At 37.0% G+C, this 27954-nt stretch overlaps 1 protein-coding gene across 3 annotated transcripts in view; it reads left to right on the top strand.

The window, feature by feature from the left end:
• Rock2 (Rho associated coiled-coil containing protein kinase 2) overlaps positions 1 to 27954 on the top strand; it is a 95649-nt gene that overhangs the window by 19163 nt on the left and 48532 nt on the right. For 2 of the 3 annotated variants that reach the window (XM_055625474.1, XM_055625465.1), the window contains exons 2-4: positions 12989 to 13070; positions 15174 to 15274; positions 27275 to 27412. In XM_055625474.1, the coding sequence (XP_055481449.1) occupies positions 12989 to 13070; positions 15174 to 15274; positions 27275 to 27412 (321 nt within the window). Of the gene's footprint in view, positions 1 to 12988; positions 13071 to 15173; positions 15275 to 27274; positions 27413 to 27954 lie in introns of those variants that run through there. The other variant, XM_055625480.1, reaches the window with a different exon arrangement.

The raw sequence follows: 27954 nt of genomic DNA, 5'->3' as shown, positions 1-27954 counted from the left end.
CTCTCTGTCTTCTAACAACTTAATCTTTTCTCTCATTGTAAATTGCTTCTCTCTTCTAGAATTTCTTAGAAATTGAAATCTGTAGTATAAAAAAGCATATATTTTTGTGTATCTTTCATTTTGCATGATTTTTTTTTAATTTTTTGCAATTCATCCTTATTGTTGGATTTATTTGTCAAAATGTGCACAGGGAATAAAAAGTAAGTTAAGTATCTTATCAATTCTGGCAGAAAACTTGGGACTTTGAAGTCAGATAAGAAGCATTAACTTTGGAGATAGTAGCAACCAAAGCTGACTTATTGTTTCCCAGTGTGTTTAAAAAAAAAAAAAAATAGTGCAGATCAGTGCATCGTGTTACTGAGCATTGAACTTGAAGTTGTGCTTTTTGTAAAAATACATGAAATAAGAGTCAGCTCTATATTACTGTTCTTGTTCCATTTGATTTTATAAGGAAACTGCATGTTTAGTCCTTTAAAATTTGAAACTTGTGGCTCAGTGTATGATCATTTTTGTACATGTTAATTTTTTTATTATTTTTATTTATTACAATTTGTTCCCTTTGTGTCCCAGATGGAGCCTCCCGTTCTCCCTCCCAGCCCTCCTCTTCCTCCAGCTCCCCTCTTCTCCCTCTTCTCTTTCCCTGCCCCTCCCCCAGTCCACTGATTGGGGGCAGTCCTTCTCCCCTTCCATCTGACCCTAGCCTATCAGGTCTCATCAGGACTGGCTGCATTGTCTTTCTCTGTGGCCTGGTAAGGCTGCCCCTCACCCCTCAGGGGGAGGTGATCAAAGAGCCAGCCACTGAGTTCATGTCAGAGGCAGCTTCCGTTCCCCTTACTAGGGAATACACTTGGAGACTGAACTGCCATGGGCTACATCTGTGCAGGGGTTCTAGGTTATCTCCATGCATTGTCCTTGGTTGGTCTCAGAAAAGACCCCTGTGCCCAGATTCTTTGTTTTTGTTGCTCTCCTTGTGGAGCTCCTGTCCCCTCCATGTCTTTTTATCTTCCCCTTCTTTCATAAGATTCCCTGCACTCCGCCCAAAGTTTAGCTAGGAGTCTCAGCATCTGCTTTGATATCCTGCTGGGTAGAGTCTTTCAGAGGTCCTCTGTGGTAGGCTCCTGTCCTATTTTCCCTGTTTTCTCCTTCTTCAGATGTCCATCTTGTTTGCCTTGCTGAATGTGGATTGAACATCTTACCCAGGGTCTTCCTTTTTGCTTAAAAAAAAGATTAAGTTTGTGTTTATGTGTCTATGATATGTGTGCGCATGTATGTGTGTGTGTACATAGACACATGTACCAGCTTAGGTTGGAGGAAGGTGTGGAATTCCCTGGAGCTGGAATTACAGGAAGTTATGAAACTGCCAGACATATATGCTGGGAATTGAAATCAGGTCCTCTGCAAGAGCAGCAAGTTCTCTTAACCACTGAGCCATCTCTGTAGCCTCTTTTATACATGTTCTCTGAAATCTTAAAAAAAAAAAAAATACTTGGAAGGCCAGTTGTGGTGGCTCTCACTTTGAATTCCAGTACTTTTACTCCCTGTACAAGGGAAGAGGCAGGGAGACCTTTGAGTTGAGGCTACTTTGGTCTACATACCAAGTTCCAGTCCAGCCAAGTCTGAATAGTCTGAATAGTCTGTCTCACAAAACAGCAACAAAACAATACATTTTTGGCTGGAGAGATGGTCCTGTGTTTAAGAGCACTTTTCAGATCCCAGCACCAATGTCAGACAACTTGCAACCCACCTGTTACTTCTGCTCTAGGGTCTCTGATGCCCTCTTCTGGCCCTTGTAGGCACCCCCATGCAGGTGCCATGTATTCACACACTAGCAAACAGACTCATAAAAAAGAAAATAAAAATAAATCTTAAAAAATTATGTTTAACAGTTTTTGAGGACATCACGATCAGATTAAGTTATTGATGATTTTGACTTGTCTTACATTTGTTCCTTTACCTACCTGTTTCTTTGACCAGGAAAGGTTTATTGCCTTTGTCCATTTGGCTTTAGTATTTGTTTTTGTGGAGTTTCGTTTGGTTGGTTGGTTTTTGTTTTAGATTTTTGCTTTTATCAGTCTTTTTTATGTATTTAGCATCTTCAAATGTAGAGTCATTATATTGTGACATTTTAAAATCCATTTCCTTAAAGGCTGCTTTGTTTGATGCTTGCTCTTTTGTTTTCTTTCCCTCCCTCCCTCCTTCCCTTTCTTCCTTTCTTCTCTCTCTTTTTTCTCTTTCCATCCTTCGTTCCTTCCTTCTTTCCTTCCATCCCTCCCTCCCCCCTTTCCTTCTTCCTCTTTGAGACAGTGTTTCTTTGTGTAGCCCTGACCTTCTTGGAACTCTATAGACCAGGCTGGCCTCAAACTCAGAGATCCTCCTGCCTCTGCCTCCTCAGTGCTGGGATTAAAGTCATGCACCACCACTCCCCAGAGAAAAAGTAACTCTGGTTACTTTTCCTGTTCATAACAAATGTAATTATTGGGATTTTAATTTACCACTTTAGAATTTACTTTTTGAAAGTTGATTCATTTTGTGTGTGTGTGTGTGTGTGTGTATGTGTATATGTGTATGTGTGTGGCGTGTGCATCTTTTTATTTCTCTCCTCAGTGCGCTTGGGATTAATTACTTTGATTATCTTCTCCCTTCAATCACTCTTGCTTATTATGCATCTTTTTCTTTACTGGCTTCTCTAGACTTGTTAATTTGTTTTTCAAATTCTTACACTTTTAAAAATACAAAGCTTTTTTATTTTAAAAAGTTGTTTTGCTTTAGTGTTGTTGCCCAAGCCGGCCTTGATCACGTGGGCTAAATGGACCCTCCTGTCTCAGATTCTTAGGTAACTACAGGTGTGCACCCCCTTACCTGGCTTAATGATATATTTTTTTCTATTTTGCTTCTTACAGGCAAAGGAAGGTCAGAATTATTATGTGGCAGATCATGAGAAGTGAGCACTTGTGAAATGAACACAAAGTGTTCAAAATGATTTGAACACTTTGTGTATAAAAGTGATAGTGTTTTCAGGTTTTTGCCCTTTCCCACCTTAATTATAGACTACTCAGTTACAATACTGACACTAATTGAAACCATTGTAGTTATTTTGTTTTTAACTTTGGTAGTTTTTCAAGGAAATATAATGAAATACAGAAGCCTTAATTATACTTGTCTCTTGGTTCACACCACTTCATAGTGAATATCATGTCATTCTGTTTTCTCTCGAGGAATCTCTACCTGCAAGTACTTGAATTTTCTAATCAAGTCTGATGTAATTAGTTCTTGTTTATTTAATTTTTTTTCAGTGCTAAGAATTAAACCCAGGGACTCATACAAGGCAGCTAAGCCACAGAGCTGCATTCCTAGCACTACTCATTTGTTTGCTTTTAGATAGACTTTCATGTAGTCCAGTGTAGCCTTAAAATGCTCTATGTAGCCTTGGCTGGCCCTGAATCCTCTTGCCTCTATTTCTAGTATTTCAGGCATGTACCACCATACTTTGTTTCCTTTTTAAAACTTTATTTTTATGCAAGATATCATTAATTTTCACTCAACTTTAGCTGGAATTAAAGGCATGCACTACTATGCCTAGCCATATTTGGTGTTTTAATACTGAGTGTTCATATAATTCGGGTATTTTCTTACTGTGTTAGCTGGCTGCAATACTAACTTTCAGATGGAAGGAGGTTTGCTCACTAAGCTCCTTAAAGCAAGTCATTGATTTATGATGTAGACCCTTATTGAAATGATATACTAGATCTGTCAGTGGGCTTACCTGTTTCATATATCTTTGCATTTTTTGAGAAAGTGAACCTATTTTGTGATTGTGTGTTAATTTTTCATATCCTAAGAATCCAAGTACCTATTTATTCCTTCTAACCCCAGCTTAGCTGTAGGGTTGGGTCTTGGAGTTGTAGCAGTGACTCAAAACATCAACATTCCCTTCCTGCCAGTTTACATTTTAATGGGAGCCATATGATAATAGTTAGGTGACTTAGTATATAAGGTAAAGGAAAAGAGGGGAAAGGACAAGAAACTGTTTAAAGTGTAGACAGTAAGATCTTGAAAAATAGAGATCTGGTTGAGAGAACTGACTATACAAATACAGCATGAGCCGTCCAAAGGAAAATGGCTTGTCTAAAGTCTGAGCTGAGAACATGCCTGGCATAATCCACTTTAAAGGCCTTTTATTTAAAACAATTGAAAATAAAAAATAAATTTAAGTAAAAAAACAATTGAAAATAAATTTTATATACACTTTACATAGAGACCCCATTCAGATAGTGCCCAAGTAATTTTTAGGGAATATAATGGTGATCACTGGACATGGTGGTGCACAGCTGTGATCCTAGCAGTCAGGAAGGCAGAGGCAGGCAGGTCTCTGTGCATTCAAGGCCAGCCTGGTCTGCAAAGCAAGTACAGGACAGTGGGGGAAGAGAGAAAAGAAAATAATGGTGATCTAGGATCATGGATTTCATCTAATTTCCATGTCCTTCTATCTTCCATCTGGAACAAGTCTGGGAGGCCTTTCTTTTGAGCTGCCTGCTCTCCACAGTTTTGAAGATTCCAAGTCATTATCTCTGAATTTGGGTTTGTAAGTTTTTTTCTGGTGGTTAGAGCACGGTTGGTATTTTTGGCTGGTATCTCAGACATGATGCTGTGTTCTCAAATCTTTTTGGTGGGCATGTGATCATTGATGATATTAGCGCTGGCCTCTTGTTTAAAGGTAATCTGCTGTTTCTCAGTTTTCCTTTTTCATAATAATAAATATGTTCTGAGCTGCCATGTGGGTATTGGGAACAGAACCCTTGTCTCCTGCAAGAACTACACGTTTTTTAATTACCGAGCCATCTCTCTAACTTCTGAGTATTTTGTGAGGAGGCACTTGGAGTATGTGAAAACTGTGTTTTTATTTCTTTTTACCCACTAGTTTTAGAATCTATTGAAATTTTCCAATATAATTTTACTTTGCTGTTATTGGATGGTGATTTTCTAATTCAGTTATTCCATGTACATTTATTAGTCAGTGTTTTTTTTTTCCGGTAAGATTTTATTTAAGGGGGGGTTTGATCCTCCATTACTATCATAACTGCACTGGCTTCTACAGCACGTAGAGTCACACTAGAGTACCTGCCATTACTTACTTGATGATCAGGTTCCAAATATACATATATATTTATATAATAAGTATTATATATTTATATAACAAATATAAGTTGTCAGAACAAAACGACAGCCTCCAGACTGGGAAAGGATCTTCACCAACCCTATATCTGAGAGAGGGCTAATATCCAGAATATATAAAGAACTCAAGAAGCTAAAAAGCAACAAACCAAGTAACCCAATTAAAAAAATGGGGTACAGAGCTTAACAGAAAATTCTCAATAGAGGAACATAGAATGGCAGAGAAACACTAAAGAAATGCTCAACATCCTTAGTCATTAGGGAAATGCAAATCAAAACAGCCTTGAGATTTAATCTTATACCTATCAGAATGAATAAAATAAAAAACTCAAGTGATCATACATACTGGAGAGGATGTGGAGAAAGGGAACTCTCCTGCATTGCTGGTGGGAATGTAAATTTGTATAACCACTTTGGAAATCAATCTGGCGCTTTCTCAGACAGTTAGGAATAGCGCTTCCTCAAGATCCAATTATACCACTCCTAGGCATATATCCAAAATATGCTCAAGTATACAACAAGAGCATTTGCTCAACCATGTTCGTAGCAGCTTTGTTCGTAACAGCCAGAATCTGGAAACAACTCAGATGTCCCTCAACTGAGGAATGGATGCAGAAATTGTGGTACATTTACACAATGGAATACTACTCAGCAATTAAAAACAAGGAAATCATGAAATTTGCAGGCAAATGGTGGGATCTAGAAAAGATCATCCTGAGTGAGGTATCCCAGAAGCAGAAAGACACACATGGTATATACTCACTTATAAGTGGATATTAGACATATAATATAGGCTAAAGATACTAAAATTTGTACATCTAAAGAAGCTAAGCAAGAAGGAGGACCCTGGGTAAGATGATCACTCCTCACCCAGAAAGACAAATGGGATGGACATTGGAAGAAGAAAACAGGAAACAGGACAGGAGCCTACCACAGAGGGCCTCTGAAAGACTCTACCCAGCAGGATATCAAAGCAGATGCTGAGACTCATAACCAAACTTTGGGCAGAGTACAGGAAATCTTATGAAAAAATTGGGAGATAATAAGCTCTGGAGGGGACAGGAGCTCCACAAGGAGAGCAACTGAACCAAAAAAAAATCTGGGTCCAGGGTTCTTTTCTGAGACTGATACTCCAACCAAGGACCATTCATGGATATAATGTAGAATCTCTGCTCAGATGTAGCCCATGGCTGCTCAGTGTCCAAGTGGGTTCCCTAGAAAGGGACTATCTCTGACATGAACTTGGTGGCTGGCTCTTTAACCGCCCCCCCCCTTCTCCCAGGGAGGAGCAGCCTTGCCAGGCCATAGAGGAGGACATTGCGGCCAATTCTGATGAGACCTGATAAGCTAGGGTCAGATGGAAGGGGAGGAGGACCTCCCCTATCAGTGGACTTGGAGAGGGGCATAGGAAGAGTGGGAGGGTGAGATTGAGTGGTAATGAGGGAGGGGCTACAGCTGGGATGCAAAGTGAATAAACTGTAATATAAAGAGATTAAAAAAAACAAAAAAGAAAAGAAAGAAAGGCCATTTTAAAGGTTCAGGAGTAAATGAATTGCAAATTTGTATAAATAATATTTAATACATTAAATGTAATATTTAATCTCTAATGATTGTGTTGCCGGTCTTGTTTATTTTTGAGGAAGCCTCTAAGATATTATGATACAAACATTAGAGTAGACATACTGAATTTGAAAATTTTGTTTTGTTTTTTACAAGACAAGTGTGTGTGTGTAGTTATTGGTGTCACTCTGTAGACCAGGTTGACTTTAAAGATCCATCTGCCTCTGTCTCCAAAGTGCTGAGATCAAGGGTGTGTGCCCCTACCATCTGGCCTAGGTTGAAGGCTTTTATACTTAAAGAACTTATGGGTAATAGGCTTGGTAAACTATGTGCAACAATAGCTGTTGTAAATATAGAGTGACATCCTTCTGAAAGAACATGTAATGTCAGGCAGTAGTGGGGATTAAACGCCTCTAATCCCAACACTGGGGAGGCAGAGGCAGATAGCTCTCTAAGTTTGAGGACAGTCAGGGCTACACAGAGATCCTACCACTACCAAAATAAACAAACAAACAAAAACAAAACAACCCCCCCCCAAAAAAAAAATATATATATATATAATGTATAGAAGCTTACAGTAAGACAAACTTTTATGCCTGAGGGTTCACAAAGGAAGATGTCATGGAAATGTCTCCTTACACTCACAGAACATGGCTTTCTCCAGTAAAGAAGGGATGTTGACTGATGAAGCAGTGAAAGACCAGTTGAGCAGTTAAAGAATATACAGTTGACTGTGAAAGATCATTGTCTAGGCAGGTCTGTATATTAGGTATATAATGTGAACCACTTGTGTAGCTTACATTTTTCTAGTAGTTTCTTTAGAAACGTAGAAAGAGGGGTCTCAGAAATTGAAAACAGAGGACTCATGTTTAATTTTTGGCACCCACATGATGGCTCACAACTGTCTGTCTGTAACTCCATTTTCATGGTATCTGATGCCCTCTTCTGGTCTTCATGACCGCCAGTCTCTCTCTCTCTCTCTCTCTCTCTCTCTCTCTCTCTCTCTCACACACACACACACACACACACACACACACACACACACACACTTTTTAAAGTAGAAGTTAGTGAATAAAACACATTTCAATAATAGATTTCATTTAACCTCATTAACAAAATGTGATCATTTCAACATGTGATTGGTTTTTTAAAATGTGAGTTGATATATTTTACACTCTTGTTTTGGTCCTAAATGCTGGAAATCTGATATTTACTCTGTATTTAGAATGCATCTCAGTTCAAACCAGCCATGATTTAATAGTTTCATATGGTTAGTGGCTTCTGTAATGGACAGTAGAACTTTATATAGCAAGTATGAATGAAGGGTAGTAAAACTGTAGGTCAGAGGGTTACATGTCAGCTCAGTATTACATTGTTTAGCCATTTGGAAGCTATTGAATAATTTTGATGAGGGACCAAACTCAAGATTGATTATTACTCAGCATTGGAACCAGGTGTAGATTGGAGCAGAAGAGGAGAGGACAGGTTAGAAGTCATGAGAGCCTGAAAAACATATGGGAGGAAATGTCCTTAGTACAGACAGAATGGCAGAGGGAAGGCATTTTAAACCTGACTATAGTCTGATTGTGATGGAATGGCACTGCTGATTAGATGGAGCCATCAGCGCTATGCAGAGGGACTCATTCACCTTTGCTATGTTGACATCAATGTGTTGGGTAAGCACTTATTTAATAGTTTGTGTGTGTTTATAAACAAATATATGTACGTATATGTTTGGAATATAGAAAATAAAAGCTTTCACTTAAAGGAAGATAATGAGCTATTTCTTGCCTTCAGGGAATTTGTAGTTGTTAATTTCTAATCTTATGATCCTGTTAGTAATAACTTTTTGAAAAAAATTGCAAATAGATATTTAGTTATTTATATAATACATATAAATATTTAAAGATTATAAATGATACATAAAACAAGTTTTAAAGTGAAAGGTAAATCTACAGATAAACAGTTAAATATCACTTAATTTTACTAATGTATGAATGAACCCTTTTCACTAATTGAAATATACTATTTTTAAAATTTGGTATAATGTCAGTACAGTGATTTTGAAGATGAGGGTCTCACTGGAATTTATATTGTTCCTAGCTTCTGAGGACTGTCACAGTTTTTGCTGGTTTTTTTTTTTTTTTTTTTTATTTTTTATGATGATATAAGTAAAGGGCACACAGCATACCAGTTACTATATTTGTTCATTCTGTTCATCAAGTAGTAACATTTTTTGGTGCTGGGACCTAGTAAACTTTTCTCTGGTGGTGGAAGACAGATCATAAAAATGAACTAGGTTAGCTGCATTTTTCTATTTTAGAACATAAGTTTAAAATCCACTCAACTGCTCTGGTTCTGTCACCGTGGAGAGCTAGTTGGTGCCCTTGACCTCAAGTCAAGGTGTCTGTGCACAGAGCTGTTCTGTAGAAGATTAAGGGAGTTTGAATTAACATTAGGCACAGTGTACAGTAGAACACTCCCATTAGAGACAAGGACGGTCATTATTACATCAAGGTGGAAGTATACTCTAAAACTGTTTAACAGAGTTTATGTACATGCATCTAACAGAGTAAGCAGCGACAGTGAGTGACAGAATAAAATAGTTTCAAAAATACATGCAGCTGCTTTTAGTTTTAGCTGGCTTAGAATATAATTTAATGGTTTTCAGTATGCAAGTTAACACAGTTTATTCATCTGAAGACCCAAGTGCATTTTACTCATCAGTACTCACATATGCCTGGGGTTATTTCTAGACATCTCTATAGCAATAACTTCTTTGAAAACATTAAAAAGTGATTGCCATTTACTGCTAAGACTGTTGTCCTTACTTAGACTTCCCCCAAAACTACCCACCAGGGTACTGTTGTTAATAACTTGCTGTCAGGAGGCAAGATCAGTAAATTTAGAGCAATTTAGCTTTTAATAGGAGAATATATAATTCATCTGTAAGTCCAGTGACTTTTTAAAAGATGTGTTGTGAAAGATTACCCAGAAACTTGTATAAAGCAGGAAGCTTTCATTGTAGTTTTCATCTTACCACAAAGGGTTAAAAATATTTTCTTATACTTTTACACTCTTATTTTTACAAATTTTAAGTTTTGGAGAGTATAGTGCTCTGTAGGTTTTAAAAGCTTGCCCTTTGAATGTGTGTAGCACTGTCTATTAAATTTCTTTGATCTGTGATTGTGGACAGATCTTGAAACTGAGTTATCTGCATTTTTATGTATATGTATTCAAGAGTTTTGTGTTTAAACCAAAGCACCACCTCTGCTACTGGTGACTGTTACAAAAGCTTTCTGCAGCATTAATGTTTATCTATCTATAACAGATAGATTAGTGCTTGTGGGTGCTTCCTTCCAGTTGTTCAGTAAGTCTCACTGCACAATTTATTTGCTTTATTTTTCTCTGATTTGTTTCTTAATCTTGAGTGCCTTTCAAGGACATATGCTGTCAAAAAAAAAAAAAAAAAAAAGCCCCTTCATTTTCCATTCTGGTATATGTCAGTCAAAACAAAGGAAAATGCAGGGAGAAGTTAAAGAGATTTCCCAAATCATTATCATTACATTTAATGAAAATTAGTTCAATGCTTGATTCAATTCAGGACATTAAATATCAATGTTTAGGTCTTAAATGGCTGTTTGATAGTTTTTTATATGTGGTTGTTGTGTGTACATTAGAGGAACAACTTGAGAATTATCTCTCCTACCACATAGGGCTTTAGAGATTGAATCAGATTGTCAAGCTTGGTTGTTGGTGCCTTTTACCCATCTTGCCATCCTGCTAGCCCCAAACTATGTGTTCTTAAAAAGCCATACAAAGCAATAATGGAGAAATTAGAATAGGATCAGGGCTTTTACCAAAAGAGTAAGAAACATTGTATTAATTAAAGTATAATTGTGATCACTCTAAGTCCCTTAGTGTGTGCCTAGCATCACAAGCTTGTCAGTACCTACAGCCTTGATTAAGTCCCCAAGGCTTGAGCTTTTGTTGTTGTTGTTTTTTGTTTGTTTGTTTTTGGGACAGCTTAATGTGTTGAACAGGAATAATAGGGAGCCCAGGAGGCTCTGTGCTTTAAGAAGGCATTTCTGTCTGACTTCTGGCTATTTCCTTACTGTTCTTTATAATACTGATAATGATTTTTCTTTAATTTGAAAACATTTGCTCATCATTGTTTTAAAAAATTAACATGCTAGAGAAAATTATATTCTCTTAGTTGTTAGTTCCTTCCCTGATTAGTCAAGTCTGAGATAGCTGTACTGTTGAAATGCAGATTTTATCATTAGAGTCTATCAGGATAGATTCTGGGTGATCTTGAACATTACTGAGGAGGTTAATGTGAGTACTATTTCATTCTTTTTTGCCTCGTATTTTTGGATATGAGAGTTTATAAGGTTTATAAGAGCTTAATATGTGGAAGAGGTGAAGGGCCAATTGCCGTTTTCTTTTTGTTTTCTGTTACTACTTGCATTTTTGGTTTTAATTTACACCTGTGGTGTGTATGTCAATTTTTAAATAGTTGCAATGTAATGGACATGATACATACTTGAATTTTATAGTTTGCTAAGTTTTGACATTTTTTTTTTCTTCTCTAAAATGGCATAATTTTAATCTGTACCATCCAGGCAGAGGATGAGAGGAAGAGTGCCTCCATAGGAGAGTGAGTGCAGGGCACGGTTGTTTGGAAGACTAGAGGCCAGCCGGATGTGTGTTCCTCACTTGCAGGATCGTTTATACCTCCCTGTAGTTGAAAGTGCACATGCTTCTCTTTGTCCTCAGTATGAATGATACCTACTATTTCATCAGTGTGCTCCCTAATCCTTAAAGCCTAGGGAACTCACTGTCTAGACAAGGGTGGGTTTGAATTCATGAAGATCCACCTGCCTCTACCTCCCAAGTGCCTGCTCTTGGGGGAGGGTTTTTTGTTTGTGTATGTGTTTCATTTTATTTTCATTTTGACACAGGGTTTCTTTGTGTAGCTCTGGCTGTTCTGGAACTCACTGTATAGATCAGGCTGGCTTCAAACTCAGAGATGGCTCCAGAATACTGGGATTAAAGGCCTGCCCCACCACAGCCTGGTTTCTTTGGCTTCTTGGAGGAGGAGGGCATGCTTTAGGAGATGATTTTTTTTTTTTTTTTATAGTTTTAGATAAGAGTTTCATAAGAGGAAATAGGAAGACTATGCTTTATTGAGCCAGTGACTGGCTTTTATAATGAAGTTAATCCATGTGGCAAAATACATGGTTCACTTTCACCTTAAATTTTTAAATATTTATCTATTATTATAGGTTTATATGATACATATATGTGAATGCAAGCATATGTGTGTCATGGTGTTTGTGTAAAGGCCAGACAACAACTTCTGGAAGTTGGTTCTGCCCTTCCACCTTGTTGAGGCAAGGTCAGTTGTTTCTGTTGTTCTGAGTACTCTAGGCTAGGGATTTCTGGAGATTATCTGTCTCACCTCTTGGTAAAAGGGCTAGAGTATACAGATGTATCAGGCTTTTTACATGGGTGGGTAGGTTCTGGGATCAAGCTTGGGTCATCAGGCTGGTGCAGCACTTCCTGCTGAGCCATTCCAATAGCCTCTCTGCCTTTTATTTCATTCCTATCTATAGCTGTGTTCCTTCGTTAATCTGTCTTCTTCAAGTAAACATCTCTTTTACTAGGCAATAAAACTCTTGTTGTTGAAGATGGGATAAAGTTAGTCTGTCATATAATTGGGCTTAAAAAAAATCTTCCAATACCTACAAAACAATACAGTATTATAAATAGCTTTTGTTTAGCTTTTAGTAATAAATGACAGCAGGTCAGTTAACATTACTTGGATTTTTCTGGGTGAAATAGAAACCGAACATTTTTGTGTGACTATATATAAGCCTAGGCTAACCTTAAGTAATCTGCATTTATTCCAGGATATGTACTCATAATTGAAGATTTGGAGCTAGAAACCTCAGATGAGAAAAACATGCAATGATTGTTTTCCTGGGTTTGGGTTACCTTACTTAGTATGATCTTTTTTAGTTCCATCCATTTACCTGGAGAAGGTGTCTGTCATCTTGTTTACTCTGGGTTTACTCTTCCCTTTTATATGCACTGGGCACAAAATTAATGATTGTTAAATAAGTGAATATATCTTTGCAGTATTTCAATGTGGGTTGGTATTTACTCAGTATGAACAGCATATATAAGATTTAAAGACTTTTGAATGCTTAAATTATACAAACTTGCTTTTTACTCTTTATTTTTTTAACAGGATGGCTTAAATTCCTTGGTTCTTGATTTGGATTTTCCAGCTTTGAGGAAAAATAAAAATATAGATAATTTCTTAAATAGATGTAAGTATATTTATTTTTGCTATTCATGTTTGGACACATAGCTGTTTTTAAATGGGTTGTGTTTGGTTAATTTTTTGGTATTTAAATCTATTAACTTGTTAACTCATATCCAAGCCATAGTTACATTGTTACGAGATACCATGACCAAGAAACCTCATATATGAAAGAGAGCATTTAATTAGGGGATTAATTATAGTTTCAGAGGTTTAGTTCATTATCATGGCAGGGAACATGGTGACACATACCACACTGGAGCAGTAGCTGAGAGCTACACCTTCATCCACAGGCCAAGAGAGGGCTATTTTTGAAACCCAAAGCCCACCCTCAGAGGCACACTTCCTCCAAGGCCACAGCTACTAATCCATCTAATCCTTTCCAGTAGTGCCATTCCCTGATGACTAAGTATTTGAATATACGAGCCTATGGGAGCCATTCATATTCAAACTACTACAATCTATTAATTTATTAAACTTTTATTAAGTTTGCCATTTGTTTCATTTAAAAATAAAGTTTTGTGGGTGATGGTGGCACATGCCTTTAATTCCAGCACTCAGGGGATGGGAGGAGGCAGAGGTAGGCAAATCTCTTTGAGTTCAAGGCCAGCCTGGTTTACAGAGCTAGTCTAGGACAGCCAGGGCTATACAAAAACCCTGCCTCAAAGGGGGGAAAAAGCCAAAAAAATAATATTTTGTATTTTCAAAGTAATTTTGCTGAACTAAGTTAGAATATGTAAAGTAGATAAAATTTAAAATTATGTATGAATTGTTAAAAACTATATAACTCTTTTGGCTATGGCTGATCTAAGCGGAATTTTAAGTTAATATTGAAACTCTATGACTTTGCTTTTATTTACCCAGAAGACTTGAATAAACTTAGTTTCAATAATTGTATACGTTTAGACCCCTTAAGGAAAAATGATCTGTTGGCAGTTAGTACCGTGTACATTCTTATTCTTGATGTTTGTCAGCATTATGTTGATAAGTAGATTCTGAAAATATATTACCAAAATGAGTTGGGCATGATGGCTCGTGCTTGAATGTAGCAATACAATAGCCATGGAGGTTTAAGGCTATCCTGGGCTACAAAACAAAACAGGAAGGGAGGGGAAAGGAAGGGAAGGGGGAGGGGGAAGAAAAAGGAGGAAGGGGAAAGAAAGAAAGTTAGTTAATCCCAGGGTTCTGGAGAGGTGGCTCAGCTGTTAAGAATACATACTGTTTTTGCAGAGGACCTGAATTCCATTCCCAGTTCCCAATTCAGGTAACTCACAATCACTTCTTGCTAACTTCCTGGGGAATCGGATGCCCTTTTCTGGGTTCTGAGGGCACTTTGTTCACGCACACAAACCCATAGTCTTAAACATAGCACATAAAATTTAAAATTCTGAAAATGTGTAATATAAGGGGGAAAGAGTTTGAGAATGATTAATGTACCTTCTTTATCCCCACAGCTAAGTCCTTCATTTTGAAATTGTCATTACTAGGGTGTTGCTCATTTAAGTTACTACAGTAGTTGATATATTTGAAATATGTAATTGCTATCTTTTAAAGAAGTGGGTTAAGCGTCAGTTTCTGAATTTAGAATTGCAAGTGGTATTATCTCTTCCTTCTCTCTTTTGAGATAACGTCTAGCAAGATGGCCTAAGCTGGCCTAGAATGCACAGTCATTGTGTTTAGCCTCCTGGTCTTGGCTGACATGCCAGGCTTTTTGGTTGCTTTCTGTCATGATAAAGCACATTGGAATTGCCTGGATCATTGACGTTACTTGCACACAGTAAAGTGAGAAGTGGAACAGATTTAGTCTGTGGACATGTGCCAGCAAATCACGGAGCTTTGGTTCCTTGATGTGAAGATAACATACCTTAGAATAGTTGTTTATTTCAGTGCTGGGGATTGAACCTAGGACCTCACATCAAGCAGTCTGTTGCCGAGCTACACTCCATCCCCACATTTTAAAGTTTTCAAGTAGGATCATATAAAGACTAACAGGATCAGCTAAAAATTAATTCTAATATGTAGAAAAAATGTTTATAAATATGGTGACTACTTTAGAAAATTCCTACTATATATGATTATTATTAAATGTATGGTGATCTTTTAATTGTAGATGAGAAAATTGTGAAAAAAATCAGAGGTTTACAGATGAAAGCAGAAGACTATGATGTCGTGAAAGTTATTGGGAGAGGTGCTTTTGGTGAAGTTCAGTTGGTAAGAAAGGATTTATTTGGTTTTTATTACTTTTTTTAACATCATAGCAGCTGAATAGTTCTAAATTCTGTTCTTAGCCATTTGAGAATTGGTTTTATATCTTTGGTCAAATCATTCTATCTCTGAAAGCCTCAGTGTTTCTTTCTTTAAAAAGGTTTAGCCTGCCACTAACTGTTCCAGCTCTAGAACAGTGATTTGAAGTAATTCCATTTTGGTTTCACATGTGATTGCCTAGAAGTTAATACAATACTATATTATACTCTGGTATAATATTATATGAGAGCTGTGTTTTTATTAGGAATGGTCAGACCTAAACTGGATGTGATAGTGAATGCTTCAATCCTAGCATTCAGGAGGCTGAGGCAGGCCAGTTTCTGATTTCAGAGCAAGCCAGACATACAGCAAGTTCTAGGTGAGCAGAGGTACACAGTAAGACCCTGTCAAAAACAACAAAACATCAGATTGAAAACATTTCTATTTAGCAAGCTGTTACATATTATATGTAAATATGTAATAATCACATATATGTATATATTAATCATATACACATCCATCACAATGAAGGCATTCTTTATCTTTGCAGGTGAAAGTGCAAATATAACTTTGAACAGTAAATGTTATATTTACTTTAAGTGAGGCATTAAATTATTTTTCTGTTTTTAATATGTAAGCATGAGACTCTAATATTAGTTCTTAGAGTCTAGTTCTGTCCTTTAACCTAACTGATCCTCTTGATGGCATTGAGATCACTGTAAGTGTAAATTCTTCTTCAAGTTCTGACTGGAAGAATAGAGACAGTAATACCTATTTTGTGAGGGTTACTGTGGAAGATGACGATTTAAGTTCATTAATAAGGTAGTAATGCTAGTTAGAGTACTCCCTAAGGGTTATTTGTTTTATTATTTTTATTGCTTATTTGATATATAGAGCCAAATCACATATTTTACAGGAACACATTGTTTTCTGTATACTTAAGATTTATTGCTGCCTGGTGATGGTGGCACACACCTTTAATTCTAGCACTGGGGAGGCAGAGGCAGGAGGATCTCTGATTTTGAGGCCAGCCTACTGTACAGAATGAATTTCAGGACAGCCAGGGCTACATAGAAAAAAACCCTGTCTCCAAAAACAAAACAAAAAATGTTTATTGCAATTGTGGAAGAGATAACTAGAATTTAGAGTTGAATTTTGGATAGATGGGTGTCAGATCTTGACCTATCTTTGTGTCAGATTTTGACCTATCTTTGTTTTTCTTTTAGTTGTTGTGGTTTTTTTTTTTTTTTTTTTTGTTTTGTTTTGTTTTGTTTTGTTTTTAAAGACCAGATCTCCTACATTCTACGCTGGCCTACATTCTAGCTGGGCAGGGGCTATAGCTGGGATACAAAGTAAATAAACTAATTAATATAAATAAAATTAAAAAAAAAAAAACAACTAAAAATTTTGAAGTGCTGCCTGAGGGGCAAGGGAGGCTAGAGAGAGACTCAGTGGTTAAGAGCATCAGCTGCTCTTCCAGAGGACACAGGTCTTATTCTTGACACTTAAATGGTGGCTCACACTGTCTGTAACTGTAGTTCCCAGAGATCTGACACCCTCTTCAGGACTCTCTGTGAGCACTGCATGCATATGGTTCACAGATATAATATGCAGGCAAAACACCCAACACATAAAAAATTAAAATTTCCATTAAAAAATAATACGAAAAAGCAATAGCTGCCTCTCTAGGGCCTATGACCTTAGTAGTAACATGTTAAAAGACATTTTGTGCAGAATATCTAAATCTGTGGAAGAAAAATGAGTGTTAACTACTTCTGTTGCTAGCCTACAGGATACTGGTTTCCTGTCATCCAGGTTTTAGTTCTTGCATCTTGGAGTAGCATTAGTAACAATTTAATGTTAAAGCATTTTTGTGAGTACTAAATTGGATTGAACATATATTTCTCCTAGTGGATTTTGTCAGGTATTTAAGTGGGTTTTACTTTTAAATAATCAAGTATTATTTGAGTTTTAGATATACAAAGGTGTGTGTATATATGTATATATATATATATATATATATATATATATATATACTTTTAAATAATCAAGTATTATTTGAGTTTTAGATATACAAAGGTATATATATATATTTATATTAAAGATTTATTCATTTATTTATTTATCTATTTATCTATCTATTTATTTATTCATTTATTTATTATGTATGCATGCAGTGGTTTGTCTACATGTACACCTGCACGCCAGAAGAGGGCACCAGGCCTCATTATAGATGATTGTGAGCCACCATGTGGTTGCTGGGAGTTGAACTCAGGCCCTAGTGGAAGAGCAGTCAGTGTTCTTAACCTCTGAGCCATCTCTCCAGCCCCTATACATAGGTATATTACTTGCATGGGGCCACCGTGTCGGTATTAGACTGCATGAAAAACAACAGAAATTTCTTTTCATGCCAGTTCTTGGAAGATTTGGGGACCAGCTTATTGGTTATCTTTTTTTTTTTTTTTTTTTTTAAATTTATTTTGATGATGAGAAACATTTGGGACTGTTGGAAAAGTGTCAGTTAAAAATTTTCCCTGGCTTGCAAGATGGCTCAGTGGGTAAAGCTGGCAACCTAAATTCAGTCCTTTGAACTTCCATAAGGGTAAAAGCAGAGAGGTGACTGCATAAAGTTGCCTCTTATCTCTGCATGTGTGCCAGGTCAGCCTCCCCCTCCCCCCAACACACAGAGTAATAATAATTAAAAAAATAGTGACTAAAGGGATGGCTCAGCTGTTAAAAGAGCACTTGTTTCTCTTCTTCCCAAGTTCTCAAGATACACAGAGTCATAATTAATGTCTCTTTTCCTTCATTTCTTATGCTTAATTTTTTAGACATAGTGTCTGTCTTTATATTTCTTCAGTCTCCACTTTTCTTTTTTCAGTATTCATTGCCTTTACTTTCATCTAAGCTGCTCTTCCATTACTCAGTCATATGTGAGTACCTGCCTTCTAGTCCACTTCTGCTCAGTGTTTCACTGAAGTAATGTTGATCTCAAGTTGTGAAGTGCTGATGGAGAGAATATAATATCCATGTGTATGAAATATTTTTTTCCCTATTTGTTCTTTGCCTGCTCCCCTGGACTGATACTGCTCTTTGGCAGACATTTCTTCATACTTTTATATCCTTATATTGTTAGGTACCACATCTACTCCCACTCCTGGTGTGAGCATGTTGAATCTACTTAGGGGCTTTTATACCCTATAAATAGGTTTTTCATTATTTCTGCCTCACCCTGTGTTAAGGTAAAAAACAATTCTATGTGTGATGTAACTATTGGCCCCTCCCTACTTAGTTTACTCAATTAGTGTGATACCTTTATCCTGGTCAGCATTCATGGGGCTGGAGAAATGGATTAGCAGGTAAAAATAAGGATGCTGGTTTGCTTCCCCATACTGACAACAACCTTTAACTACAGCTCCAGGGCATCCAGTGCTCTCTTTAGGCTTCTACAGGCACTGCATTCATGTCCATCTTTCTTTACACACACACACACACACACACACACACACACTCTCTCTCTCTCTCTCTCTCTCTCTCTTAAGAAATTTTAAAATGTCATCTTTCTTAGCTATCTATTCTAAGCCAGCTGCTCAGAGTGTGTTTTGTTTTCCTATATGCCTTTTAGTCACAGTTTCACTCTGTGCCTCTCAGACAGTACTCACCTTAAAAGAAAAACTTTGGAAATTAAGTACTTCTTTCATTTTACCCTTGTCTGGGTGAACTCTTTCCTCCATGCCTCTAATTCATATTTTATTTATAATATTATATCCTATGTTGTGGTTTGTATGTTGATAATTTGTTTCCTTATATATACATATGTGTCTGTATATATATGTGTTCATGTGTCTGTCTCTATGTATATGTGTACACACACACACACGGACTGTGTCGTTCAAGTATTTTGACCTTAATAGTAAATGATAGCTCTTAATCTGAAAAGATTCATCTACACCTGGGACATTGTCTTCTTCAGTAAAGTACATACTTAAAATAGTATCAGTAGAGAAGTAGAGAGAAAAGAGCAGCCCTTCCCATATAGCAATTGTCAGTTCATCTCTGCATTGTGTGTATGCATATGTCATTCTCTAATACTGTTCATGTAAACGCAGCTTCTTGATTTTTTTAAATATAAAGCTGGATCTTTACTTTTATAAGTTGTTTCTGAGCTGCAAAAATTATTTCCCTTCCTCAGATGTTTTCGTAGTTCTTGTATGTACTATTCAGTCTTGGCTGCCGTAACAGAAAGCATGAGGACATTGTTTTACTTGCATCTTTAGTGGAAGCTTCATTCACATCAAGCATTAATCCAGGTTAGTTTAGTATACATATCGGATTTTCTTATAAAAATATGATTTTAATAATAAAAAATAAATTTGAAAGCCTCGAGTGGCATGTCCTAATAAGAATGATTTTCAGAGTTGTCCATGGGGTTCCAAGAATATCCTAAGTATGTTCTTGAGCTTCATTTAGGAATGTCCCATCTATTTAACTCTTTCTTTTTCTCTCTCTTAAAAAGAAATACATCTTAACTATAGAAAGGATGGAGTGGGGAGGAAAGAGGAGTTGCTTAAATTCCATCAGTTAGGGTATAACCATGGTTAGTGTTTTATCTTTTCATCCCTTTTTTGGAGGGAGGGGAGGGGTGTCTTTGTTTCTCCTGCACATATATACACTTAGTTGGATGGTGGTGTTTTGTACTCAGTGTATTTTCAAAGTTAAAAATAAGGAATTTCCCCCGGGGGGGGGGGGGGCGGCGGTACAGCCTTACCAGGCCACAGAAGAAGACAATGCAGCCACTCCTGATGGGAACTGATAGACTAGGATCAGAGGGAAGGGGAGGAGGACCTCCCCTATCAGTGGACTTGGGGAGGGGTATGGGAGGAGATGAGGGAGGAAGGGTGGGGTTGGGAGGGGACTAGGGAGGGGGCTACCTCTCGGATACAAAGTGAATAAACTGTAATAAATAAAACAGTAAATAAATTTAAAAAATGAGGAATTTGACAGTATTTTCTGTATTAAATAGAACTGTTAGGAGAGGTTATTTTTCTTGCCCTTTAAGTACTGAGATTAGTAATGGGAACACATGTATCACTTCATGGTAGAATGAGTCTTATTTCATTTGCCTGTGGTAGACTTATCTAATGTTTTATTGACTATATTCTGTGTGCTAAATTTATAGTCATAATTTCTCATTTTGTCTTTGCTTTGAAATTTGGGAATTAAGTAAATTAAGTCACCTAATTCATAAATATCTGCCCTTTCCCAGGTTTGTTTCCATCTGAACCAACCCGTGTTTTTAAACATTACTCTGTTCAGTGTGACAATGAATAGCAACTATGTCTTGACTGTTTGTTCATGTATCTGTCCATCTATATTGAATAGAGAAGGAGCTGGAGAATAAAGGGGAGTCTACAGAGATGCTGAGGGAGATTATGATAGAATAACTCAGAGACATCCTCAGAGGAAGATGAGTGGAAACCTCCCTAAGTAGCAGCCTTTATTATGCTACTTTGTTCTATCACTGCTAATGAATTTTAAAGGTATGGTGTAGACCTTTGGCATAAGACTAATGCCTATGAGTTATATCAGAGATGAAAAGCTAGTGGTTCCCATCTTGTGCTGTGAGCCAGTAACTGTCCTATTCAGCCTTATAGTCAAAATACTCCTTAATATGTTCAAGGTCTTAGAGATACTGCATAGAGATAGCAATGTGTTGGATTGTTGAATTGGACAGTTTAGCATTGTGCCACCCACTGGGCAGTTCCACAGTGAAAGCATGATTTTGTTGAAAGAAACTAAGGAAGCAGGCCTGCAAACAGCGTTATCTGTGAGGTGAGCAACTCAGTACATAGAATTGTACACTGAAGAGTAGCTGCCCTGGCAAAGATGAAGACAGTCAACAGTTTCTCATTCAGAAGTCTTGGGGCTACAGTGTATACTATTTATTCTAGTAAATGATTGTTGGCTTTCCACCAGTTACTAGATACCTTTTAGTCTTAGTTCTCAGCTCTATGATAGAGCAAAATTCTCAGAATTTTGTGTGTTGTATTCTAAGTATAAATAATGAAAATAATAATGGAATAATTGACTCGTAGTGTTCTGTGTATTGTTTTCTTTAATGAAGTTAGAGAACATTCAGATTCCAGTTTTTAAATAAGTGAAGGCTTGAAGGATATATATATTAATATAACATATAATATGCATAGAAGAGAATACCTTAGTAACTTCTAAAAATTTGTTAATAGGTTTTTTTTTGGTTATTTACTTTGAGCTAATCTGGTTATTGAACACAAGCCAGTTAGAAAGATAGTATGTCTGCTGTGGTAGAGTTTTCTAACTTTGCAATTGTCATCCTTTAATTCCAGACTTTTGCCTTGTGTTTTTGTATTTATTTCTGGTGCATTTATTTTCAGTGTTGTATAAACTTTATGTCACTATGCAGGTATAGTATGGATTGCTAGTAGAGTCTAGTAACAGCACAGAAGACGAATACAAGCTACAGCTCTTGTCACCTGTTGCAGTTTCTATTTTTATGTAATGTTACAACATTTCAGGGTACTCAAATTTCAGAACATTTTAAGGGAGACATTTCTGATACAGGAATGCTTTATATGTTTGTTCTGTCAAATTACTGACATGGGAGTGTTATATTTTTCAGCTGAAAATGGGGATTTGTAGTTTTCTTTCTCTAATTCTGTTAGTTTTTACTTAATGAATCTCCAAGTTTATTTATTAAAGGTGCAGACATTTAGAATTATTACTCTTCTCCTCCACTGTGGTCTGGGACTCGTCATGTATGTATTATAGGCTGGCTTGGAATTCATAGAGATAAAGACTATCTTTGCTGTAAGTCTGTTTTACTAGTTACATCCATTCCTATTGTAACTTTTTCTCCTTGCTGTTTTCTATGGCAAACATGTTTATCTTTTTTTTAGTCTTCAGACTATCTGGTTTATATCTAAACCACATAAGTTTATATTTTGCTTTTTAATTGTTTGGTAATTCATTAGTGGGTATATTTACTCTATTATATTTGCACATATTTTAAACAGCTTAAAATTATCTTGGATGCCCCTGAATCTATCATTTTCATCTTTATTTTTCAAAATTATTTGTGCTCAGATTCACTGAACTTCTCACTTTTTAATCAATGGTCTATTAAGCTCTTCTGAAGTTTTCATATGTTACCATATTTTTCAGTTACAGATTTTTAATTGATTTTTATTATTTCTATTACATGTGTGGTTTTTTTCCTCCCCCTCAAGGCAGAGTTTTTCTTTGTAGCTTGGCTGTCTTGGGTATGCTTTGTAGATTAGGCTTTCCTCGAACTCAGAGCCATCTGCCTGCCTCTGCGTCCCTGAGTGCTAAGATTCTAGGTGTGTGCTACCATGCCTGGCTTACCTGTGTTCTTTTACCTAAGCCTATTTCTAAGAGCTGTTTTTTTTACTTTTTTTTTTTTTCTTAATTGTAAGAAAGATTAAGCCAAACCTAACCTTTTCTATTGACTGCCTGTTTCTTAATGATAAGTTATGCTTTCCTTTTTTTCTCTTTAGTAAGGTTTAAAGTATTTGCTAGATCTTGTGGCTATGGTGTAGAGAGTTGAGGTTTGTTAATGTCTTTGAAGACTGTTTTTATTCTGATAGTCTGTTCAGTGACTTCCTGATTGGTCATCCTTAATTTGTACAGGCTCAGTTTTATGCTTTGTCAGAGTAGATGTGTTGACAGAGCAAGGTAGTGATAGATATCAAGTCCTTTTACCTTGACAGGACTTAGCCTCTAGTTGAACTGTTGTTCCTTTTTGATATTTACATTTACTGTTAGGTTTTGTTAGGTAGTAGTAGAGTAGGCCTTAGTTTAGAACGGTGGTTTTCAACCTATGGGTTGTGACCCCTGTGGGGGTTAAACACTCCTTTCACAGATAACCTGCATATCAGGTATTTACATTACGATTCATAACAGTAGCAAAATTACCGTTAGGAAGTAGCAACAAGATAATTTTATACTTGGGGGTCACCACAACATGAGGAACTATATTGAAGGGTCATATAGCATTGGGAAGATTGAAAACCACTAGAACATAATTTGACCTGTAAAGCTGCATGCCCAGAGCATAGTTTGTCCTGCCAAGTGCATACCTAGGAAATATGCAAGGTATTTTTCAGTCTGCTTCAGTGTTTCTGTCCTGCTATCAAACCTGTTGTAGATGTGCTAGTAAACCTGGGATGTTTTCTCTCCCGTGAGAAAAATAGCCAGTAGCAGACCCAGCTACTCCATTTCTTTGAGATTCTAATTTTGTTCCCACCCTCACCCCCCCAACTCAGCAGAATCACTGTGCTCTGCTTAGGAAATTCTTGCTGTACATCAATTGGGATATTGTTTTAAAGCTGTTCTGGGCCATTATAGGGTTGACTTGATGAGTTAGTCATGTGCTTCTCATTTTGCAAAGCCTCAATGGAAACTGTTGCTTTAGCCTTGTTTGTTTGTTTGTTCTTTCTATCCTTCTTTCCTTCTTTCTTTCTTTCTTTCCTTCTTTCTTTCTTTCTTTCTTTCTTTCTTTCTTTCTTTCTTTCTTTCTTTCTTTCTTTCTTTCTTTCTTTCTTTCTCCTTCCTTCCTTCCTTCCTTCCTTCCTTCCTTCCTTCCTTCCTTCCTTCTTTCCTCCCTCCTTCCTTCCTTCCTTCCTCCCTCCCTCCCTCCCTCCCTCTCTCTCTCTCTCTCTCTCTCTCTTTCTTTCTTTTTTTTTTTCCCCGGAGACAGGGTTTCCCTGTGTAGCCTTGGCTGTCCTGGACTCACTTTGTAGACCAGCCTGTCCTCGAACTCACAGAGATCCACTTGCCTTTGCCTCACAGAGTGCTGGGATTACAAGTGTGCATACTATTTGCTGGTGGTTTACAGTGGAGGGCTAGCTGGTTCCTGTTACTCCATCATAACCAGAAGGGTATGATGCTGAGTGATGAATATTTGTATTGATTGTGCTAGGGATTGTCTATTTTCTGTAATAGACTTGTTAAAAGTCCACTCAAATAAAATTACTTGGTTTTGTTAGGAGACTTTCTGTATTAAAGGGAATATTTTTTTTATGATTTTTTTTATATTATTTTTATATAGCATTGGATTTGCAAATTATGCTGTTTTCTTTCTTGTTTCTTCTGGGAAAGATAGCATTCCTTTGACTTACCTTATTTTTAATCAATAAAAGTATGATTCTAGATGTAGGTAGTATTTGACAAGAGGTAACTAGAATATTACTATTTATTCTTCCTTAAAAAATTCTGCTGGCAAATGTGGTGACACACACCTTTAATCCCAGCACTCCAGAGGCAGTCAGATCTCCACTTTCACGATTAGAGGCAGAGACTCTATGGACAAGATTAGCCTGGTCTATGTAGCAGGTACCCGGCCAGCCAGGACTATATCGTGAGACCTTGACTAAAAAAATCCTCTCAAATTCATAGTTGGTTAATCACAGAAAAATGTTTTTTAGATATTCATTTATCAGATATCTTTTGAGTGTGTGTTTTATTTCTACCAGTTTTGAACTTGTCACTGGGGATTAGTAGAGGACAAAACAGGTCTGAACAATATCTGTCTTACTGAGTTTATTACACTGTCCTCTGGGGAACCCCTGTAAGTAACAAACATCCAAAATAATTATAGATTGTAGAAAGAAAGCAACTGGAGTTGTGAGGGAATGGGAATGCTGAGATTCTTTTTTCTTTCTTTCTTTCTTTCCTCTTTTTTTTTTTTGTTCTGTTTTTGGTTTTTAGGTTTTTCTAGACAGGGTTTCTCTGTGTAGCCTTGGCTATCTTGGACTCTTTGTTGTAGCTCAGGCTGGCCTCAGACTCAGAGATATGTCTGCCTCTACGCCCCAAGTGCTGAGATTACAGATGTGTGCCACCACCCATGGCGTCTTTATAGTTTCTAAGAAAATGTTTATTACCGGTTCCAAGCAAGGATCTTAGTTTGATTGGCTAGTCAGAGAAAGCCTCTTTGAAGAGGCTGAGTTGAAAGGAGCTAGTGTCCTTGGATGAGAGGTGCAGTCACGGACTGTGATGGGATTTCTAATGAAAAATATATAAAGAAGAAAGGTTCATTCTTAGAGGGACTAAAAGAAGACAATTGTGCTTAAAGTAGGAACATGAACAAAAGGACAGATTTAAATTGGGAAGATGGCTCTAGTTTAGTCAAGACTTTAGGCACTGTGGTCAGGAACTTAATCTTTTTTTAGCTTCTTCCTCCAAATGCCAGTAAGCTTCCCAGAAGGAGAGAACTGCTGGTGGGCTGGGGTATTGGGTTGGCATGAATCTGGCTCTGTTTGAGGTAGGTTATGCTAACTTTGGGTTTACAGGTATTTAAACAGTGTAGACTCTGGATGCAGAGAACATGCCAGTCTCAGCTTGTCATCTTTATAGTATTCAGGCAGATTGAATTCTCTGTACCTTATATTTACCATTCTGACAGGTAGAAAGGATCCCTCACTGGGACTACTTAGATTAAGGTAATGATTCAAAACACAGTAGTGCTTGGCACATACTCTGTAATAGCCACAAATCTTTATCTTTGGATTAAATTCTGGTGGTAAGAGATAGGACAAATAAGTTGTGACTCTTTTTTTTTTTTTTTTTTAATCCGTTCCACGTGGGAGGTTTATTAGGGGAAGAGGGAAGAGGGTCGCAGAGAGGCGAGGTGGAAGAGAGAAAGAGGGAGAGAGAGAGCAAGAGAGAAAGAGCAAGTTGTGGTTCTTAAAAGATGTAAGATTAGTAAGTGAAACAGAGCAAAAGCAAGGAAGAGAGAATGAATTGGAGACATGCTGGCAGGAGAGGGGAGACAGTGGGTTAAAGGTAAAGTTCCTTGATTAGAATAGGTGTTCTGAGAAGGCAGTGTTTAAACTGGGGTCTGAAGGAGTTAGAAACTGAACTCAGGAGAGAGGACTTTCCACAGAGAATAGCACATGCAATGGAGACAAGCTGAGGAGTGACTAGAATTGGTTTGTTACATGGCTCAATAGACTGAACAGATGTAAAAGAGGAAAACTAGTTGAGATTTTGCTGGCAATTGGAGTAAAAAATGTCGGACCTTGTTGGCAACAATGGGAGCAGCTAGACATGGCTGGATTAAAAACAAATTAAATCTAGAGCTGCATGAGTCTCTAGCAAAGGAATTTTTAGCCTGATCAGCTTCACTAATGGAATAGCCATTTACCAGCTTAGGAACTACAGTAGGAATTCAGGAATACAGCTTGGATGTTTCAGTTTTATATGAATTACCAGTTGTTATTTATTATTATCTAGAATGTGTTAGCTGTTATAGCTTAGACTCTATATTTCTTGGCTTTGTGATATTGTGCTATGTTTTAGGAATTAAGTGGTTATGAATAGACCTTATTCTTAATCTGAAGAAATTTGTAGTCTATTAAGCAAAACAGGAATTGATCAAATAACCATATTTTGGTTGTTTTTTTTTTTTTTTTGGACATTAATCTTTTAAATAAATACTTAGAATAATGAGAATGAGTTTTTAAAAAAAGTCAGGTTATTCCTTAAAAACTAATCTATTAGACTCTTAATGTTAAGATAGTGAGTGATGTGTACACACATCCCCCCACATATACATACACACTGATTTCAGACTAAAAGAAATGTTTTTGCCCTTCAGTAAACATTTTTTTAAATTGCCTGTTAAAAAATAGTTAGCTTAATTAATCTGAGGGAATTTATCTAGTTGAAAGAGATAGTTGCTTATTCGACTAGAATAAAAAGGATTTTCTGAACTATTTGGGCCTTATGTATGTTCTTCCTCGTAAATATTATACTTCTGCTTTGGGGACTTACGTCGAGACAGGACCTTCGTGCATTTATTTGGCAAAGGGTCAGTTTGCTTTGCAGCTAGTCATCAGTAGCATCTGGCACTACCAGTCTCCTTAAGCAATTAAAGTATTGCTCATTTTTGCTTCTTTTTTTAACTCATAGGTTCGTCATAAGGCATCCCAGAAGGTTTATGCAATGAAGCTTCTTAGTAAGTTTGAAATGATAAAAAGATCAGATTCTGCTTTTTTCTGGGAAGAAAGAGATATTATGGCCTTTGCCAATAGTCCCTGGGTGGTTCAGGTAAGCATGCCAACTTTTATAAGTTTATTCGGTTAAAGTGCCCATTCAGAAGAGTGTTTTGTGTGCTGAATGTTATGTGCTTTGTTCGCATAGTAAAAATGCAATTATTTTTTATTAGACCTGATTCAGGATGCTTGTTTAATGTTCCTTGGTGGAATGTCATATAGACATGGCATGCAATGATTACTTAGGTTGGTTATAAAAAAATTATTACTGGAAACTATTTCCTTCTTAATTATATGAAGATTTGGCCTGATCAACCAGTATGCCACTCTGAATTAATTCCTTCATTGGATGGATTTGTACATACTGAGTTAAGGTAGACCTCATGTGATATCCTCAGCCTCTCTCTCTCTCTCTCTTTTTTTTTTTTTTTTTGAGACTGTGTAGCCTTGACTGTCATGGATTCTCTGTATAGATCAGGCTGGCCTTGAACTCATAGATCCACAAGCCCCTGCTTCCCAGAGTGCTGGGACTAAAGGCATACGCCACCACACCCAGCTTCTCAGCCTATCTTTAATGGCAGGAAAAGCTTTCTAAAG

Source organism: Psammomys obesus, unplaced genomic scaffold (genome assembly GCF_907164565.1).
Source record: "Psammomys obesus unplaced genomic scaffold, mPsaObe1.curated_primary_1811, whole genome shotgun sequence".
NCBI lineage: Eukaryota > Metazoa > Chordata > Mammalia > Rodentia > Muridae > Psammomys > Psammomys obesus.
Note: the sequence above shows the minus strand (reverse complement) of the source record. Positions and strands in the feature narration are given on the sequence as shown.